Genomic DNA, 5,926 nt, shown 5'->3' on the forward strand with positions numbered 1-5,926 from the left:
AAGGTGGTGAGGTGACTCTAAGTGACTTACATAAACTCCAGTCTTTTGAGTGAATGTTGGGTAGATGAGCATGGGTATCACTGCAAGTTTATTTCTTGTAGTAAAATTAGTGTAAAATATAGCTGAAATTATTATATATTAGTAATTTGACAGTTTTTTTGTTTGTGTTTGTTTGTGGCCTCTTTTCTATTAAGGTTTTGTTTTGACAGCCTGTCAGAGTTGCGGCTATGAAATTTTAATGGGCATAATGTTAGTAACTCAGGTATTGTGTATATATAGTAGTTCAAGTTAGTAGTTAAAGTAGTTAGAAAGAAATATTAATTCACTGTTCAACGTCTATGCTTTCACACACACACACACACACACACACACACACACACACACACACACACACACACACACCAGATCACCCTCTCAGATCTGAACAATGCTGTTATGTTCTGATCTGAGAACATAACAGCATTTTTTTTAACAGATGTTTAAAAACATTGTTATGCTGAAAGAAGTAGGTCCTTAAGAAATATTAACAGTAGCAATACCATGTGACAAATAATAAAGATCGATTTTCACATCAGTTGGTTGCAACAGACTACTTGAGTAAATGCACTCAGTCTGTTTCAGCCCTGACTTGCATGTGTTTCTGCAACCACTGTAAGAGCCATGTCTTAGAGGATTTACCACAATGATGTAAACCGAGAAGACATATCGATTATTCATCGTTTTCTTTTTGTCTTCCCACCTCTGTTAAAATGGGGCATAAAATAACTCCTCCATGTATGCCATGCTGCATGGGCATGCCCTGCAAGCAATTCTAACAAAATTACATCAACCTATGAAAAGGGATTTTTATTTAAGCATATACAGTTTCCATGCAGACCGAATAGCAGCCTTTGCAATCTAATGTGTCCACGATGTATTGTATTTTCTCGATTAGTGTGGCGGAAATGTGTGGCAGCAACATGGGATTATATTTCTCAACTGAGCACTTCAAAGCAAAACCCGATCCGGTGCTATTACGTAAGAGCCGGTGACATAACTCTCTCCAGCCTGGGACGGTCAGGGCGCACAGAGAGCGCATGGGGTGGCGGGCGCACGGCCGGCCGGTCCAGCTGCACTCTCCGCACTGCTGCTGCCACCAGGGGGAACGGGATTATTTCAAAAACAACCACACAAGAGGAGGAGTGTTGTTGAATAAGGGAGGCTGACAGAGAGGCCAAGGAAGATGACTGCCGAGTTTTGTGAGCTGGTATAAAGACTCTTGAAGGAGGCGAGATGGCAGTGCATGTTTTCAAATGCCTGCGCCGGCCTGGGCGCTAGAGCGACCAACAGGTAGTGCGTGTCTTTAGTTTTTGTCTCATTCCTTTATGAGCATTGAAATGTCAGCAGATAGAGCTCAAAACTGACTGACCTTGAAGGAATTTGTGGTTTGAGAGAGCGAGTGAGTGAGTGAGGGGGTGAGTGTGTGCAGGCCCACCCACCGGTGTTTTGACAGGAGAGTTATGGAATATGAAGAGCCCGACGTGCCCTCCGCTGACACCCCCATCAAGAGAGGTGAGAGGATCTTTACTGATTTTCAGTCTCCAGGTGACCTTTACACTGCAGCTGCAGGAAAACTGAACTGTAAAGTCACTGTAAGAAAAATACAATCTGTTGAATAGTTTACTGTACCGTGGCATTTTAGGTCCTTATTTCCCAGCATGCCTTTCTGTGCCCAACTCACTCTAATTCCCTCCTTCCCTGCTCACTTTTATTGAATTCTGTTGGCCTTTCCTGCACCAGCTGACTCTCTTTCTCTCTCTGTTCACTCTTAACTTCTGCCTTTTCTCTCTCATCCATCTTTACCCCAGTAAACCTCCTCATCCCTTTAACTGGGGTATGGTTAAGGTGCTGTGAGTGTGTAAGAATGGCAGTAAGCCGGAGTAATCCATGGGAATTAGCTCTTATTTTTGCCTCTGTTACTGGCAGATGCTTTTCTGTTCAAAGCCTCTCCCAGGCCATAATCAAACTACTGGCAGTGACTGTCACAGAAACCCACAGCACACCTTTCCTTGTCCTCCTATAGCATGGCGACACAGTTGTTAAAGCTTGTCTGGGCTGCTGCAACAGAAATGTTTGTTTATTTTTGTGTTTGTGTCTCTCTCTCTCTCTGTTTAATGCATGTGGCATGTAAAGCAAAGACATTTAGATTCTTATTTTTATAGAGTTGGAACAATAATGTAGGCCCATACCCTTTTCTGCAGTAAATGTAGCAGGATCATAGCAGCAAAGTTTTACATTCAAAGTCCTGAATTTTGCATTTTACCTGTGAACATCTCAGCACACTGCTGATATCAAGTTGTGCAGGTAGTTTTTGGTTTTACTGGATGAAGTTTTGAGATATCTGCCACTAATGTATATGACACCTGTCACATTTACACTTTTTCTCCAACAAATAAAACAAATTAATAAATACTGGTTTATCTTTCCATAAACAACTCGCCTCAGACTACCTTTAGAGTTTCAATTTGGGACCATTAGTATTTTAATAGTATTATATAACCATTAGAAAGAAAGAGACTAGCAAGAAGGACAAGAGAAAAAAAACAGCACAGTGTGCATTATAGGTGTAATTTGTTTATTTCAGTGGTAATAAAGGGAGGACAACAGGGCAAGACTAAAGGTGACAAAATGCCAGTGTTTGTATGAACAGGCACATTGATTTTTAAAGGATGTTCTTCTGTTCTCATATACTAGATTTTTTTTTTTTTTGTCTTTCTAACTGCTTTTATTTGCAAATAGAAATACACAGAAATAATTACACAGTAGGTTTATGAGGTGGAAGTTGTGTTGTGCATAATTTTGTGTAAAGATGACAAAGTGTCTGTGAATTTTTTTAAAAATGAGGCACAGCTGGAACATCACCCTATAACATACAGGATATTTCATGGATGGAATAGGAAAGTTTCAACAATCCTGAAGCTGCTTAAGGGGGAGCTAAAATGTGAAAATATGATATTTAAGGTTTGGGGATTTAGAAAAAGCAGCATCACGTCATTTATCAGGTCCTGGAGCTGATGCTTTATTCAGGTTAAACTAGAAATTCAGTGTGGTTGCTCAGTTTTATTTTCATATTTAGTTTCTGTACTGCTGAGACAGCTCTTCTTAATGTGATGAGAGTCTTGGTTTTAGCGGCTGTTGTGGGCGTCTACTCCCTTTTCTCAAGCAGTAGTTTTAGTCTTGCTCCACATTGGGGTTTTTTTCCTCCTCTCTGTACTGTATAGGAAAGAAAAAAAAAACAAACAAACTCCTGTTCATTATTCGATACACGCCAGTTTGTGGTGTCCCTCAGGGATCTATTGTAGGTCCGATCCACTTTACCGTAATTATTCTGCAGCCATTTCTGAACTAAAAACTAGTGTTTGGCGTCACAGCAAAGATAGTATATTTTTCTATTAACCAAAATGCATTTGGTTTCCGCAGCCATCAGCTATTTTCTTGGAACTTAATGCAGACAAGCCAAGAAGTACTTTCTGTTCTAAAACACACTACCCTTGCAGCCATCCTACTGATGTTTTCAGAAAGTCTTTGAAGCCAACATGTTCAGATAATTCTTTTTCACAAAGAGATTCTCCACATTTTTTGAAACTGTAAATTCTGCTCTTTATTTATTTATTTTTAGTTACTCCATGCCTTACTTTTTCTTAAACTCTTGCAAAATTTTGCTTCACCAAATTGCAGTGCATGATTATTTACAGCTTTATGGTAATTATTTATGGCTTACTTCTGAGTTACATCACTGACCCAAAATCCCCATTTTTTTTTTAGACCTTTAGAGTTAAAGGTTTCAGAGTAATTGTACATGTGGGTACAGTCTTCTCTAACCCTGGCAACAGCGTAACCAAACGTATCAGTCTTAAATGTTGCAGTTTTCTAACATTTACATTTTTCTTTTATTTATTAACCATCCTAGATAAACCTGATTTTAAAAAGGCCTTATGTACAGTATATTACATTGGTCTTACATGTTTACATGTTTTGTATGTTTTCTGTGCTAGATGGGTCGTGGTTTCTATTCAGACAAAATTGTCGCCTACTCTCTGGGTTCAGTGGTCTTCAGTGCTGTTATGTAATGCAGCAACTGTCACTTCAGCAGTGAGCTTAGATGTCAGTGTAGAGAGTGAGATTTTGACTGATGGGTGGTGTTGATGTTTGTGCCTCTGCAGTCAGTTTTGGGAGTGGGGCTAACAGGTGTGCCTTGCTAAATATGTCTGTGCTGTGTCACATTTAGTTTACGCAGGTGAAATCAACCACATGTTTATTTCATTCTGCTGCAGCATTATTTTAAGCATTTAAAAACCATTAGTGACACATTTCAGGAATAACGGTGGTTCAAAGTTTGTCATAGGTGATGTCAAGTCTGGCTAAGTTTTGATCAGCATCTCTGGCTTCAGCGTTTTCTTTTTTTTTTTAAATCCGATTAGTAGCCCCTTAAAATGATCGCTGTATGGTGAGAAGCTGCTGTGCATTTCTGTTACTGACTAATTACAGAAAGGAGACCATCGCCCTCTTAATCCAGGTCATTACCCTCTTCCCCTAAACTGTGTTAACATAACGATAGTGTAGCTCTTTAATAAAATGAGACTGAAATGATGTTCTAATAAATATAGTTGATTTTTTTGTTTGTGCGCGTGTAATTATTCAGACTTTTTTTTAATCAATCACCTTTAAAACACTTGCTCAGTGTGTGTTGAAATTTCTTTTCATTTTCCGTGCGTGCACTGCTGCGCTTTCATTCCATATATTCTGCTTATGAAGCAAAACTGATTTGATGAGGGAAGGAAAACAGAGGAAACCACAAAGGGCCTGATCTGGCGCCAGACAAAGACCGGCTAGCTCTACGTCTTCCATTGATACTTATCTGCCCTGCATTCAGACCTCTGTCTAACACACACAGCCTCTCTCACACGCAAATACAATGAGAAACACACACACATGCATACACATACACCTACAGCAATAAACCCCCTGGTTAAGAACTGACCCTCACTCGCTCTTACTGCAATTCAGACTTTCTCACAATTGTGGTCACAGAGGCAGACAAGAAAGAGGACCTATTGCTTCACAGACACCCACCTTCCTCTACCTTTATGTACTGTGTGTGCGTGCACTGAAGCGCCACGCAAACATATTACGGACCCACACCAGCGTAAAGAGGAATCCTTTAATTTAGCCTCTCCACTCTCACTGAGGCTTCTTATCTGTCCACATGCTGTTGTACACTAAAAGAAAGTAAAGAAAGTTCTGCCTTCTGCAAACACTGTATCAAACTGCCATTTAGGAGCTAACAATAGCTAGAGAGTAATTCTGTGCCTGTTTCACTTTCCCTCTCATTTTGATTTATTTAAAAGGACTTTACTTGTTGGGTGATAGTAGTAACATACTCATTGGGATATTTGATTATGATTGGTGAGTATGATATGAATTTGAAACTTGCCTTTGTAAGCCAGTCATTGAACTGCAAATAACTCCTGTGCAGGTTTCAGTGGTATTTACATCATTTGCTTCAGTAAAAGTAGAAATGCCACACTTTCTCTTAAGTAGCAAAAGTATAGGGAATAAGCTAAAGTATCAAAAGCACTCAAGCTTAAGATTAAGCAATCAAAGACCATCTTAAGCAAACAGTACTTTCATGATGGCATTACTGATACTGTAACTCCAGTGAAATGGTACAAGATTTACCACAAAACTTCAGTAAATGCATAAACAAACTTTGTAAAACTAGGTACACAAATAAATGTATTCATTTATTTTCCAGTGTCTATCACATATTAAGTTCAATGAGATGGAAAAACTCCAGTGGTAATGTTCAGCCCTGGATTCAATATGAAGTTTAGACTCCACTGTGTGACGCCCACCGTGTACTCATATGAGTATACTGCTTGTTGAG

The 5,926-nt window shown here is 39.4% G+C and overlaps 1 protein-coding gene across 5 annotated transcripts in view; it reads left to right on the top strand.

The window, feature by feature from the left end:
* Nucleotides 1-1,046: 1,046 nt before the first annotated feature.
* rorc (RAR-related orphan receptor C) overlaps nucleotides 1,047-5,926 on the top strand; it is a 19,556-nt gene continuing 14,676 nt past the window's right edge. The window contains exons 1-2 of one of the 5 annotated variants that reach the window (XM_030749116.1): nucleotides 1,047-1,329; nucleotides 1,432-1,551. In XM_030749116.1, coding sequence (XP_030604976.1) covers nucleotides 1,500-1,551 — 52 coding nt within the window. In that variant the 5' untranslated portion in view covers nucleotides 1,047-1,329; nucleotides 1,432-1,499. Of the gene's footprint in view, nucleotides 1,333-1,415; nucleotides 1,552-5,926 lie in introns of all 5 variants that reach the window. The other 4 variants (XM_030749113.1, XM_030749114.1, XM_030749112.1 and 1 more) reach the window with 4 other exon arrangements.

This window comes from Archocentrus centrarchus, chromosome 16 (assembly GCF_007364275.1).
Source record: "Archocentrus centrarchus isolate MPI-CPG fArcCen1 chromosome 16, fArcCen1, whole genome shotgun sequence".
In the NCBI taxonomy this organism is placed as follows: Eukaryota; Metazoa; Chordata; class Actinopteri; order Cichliformes; family Cichlidae; genus Archocentrus; species Archocentrus centrarchus.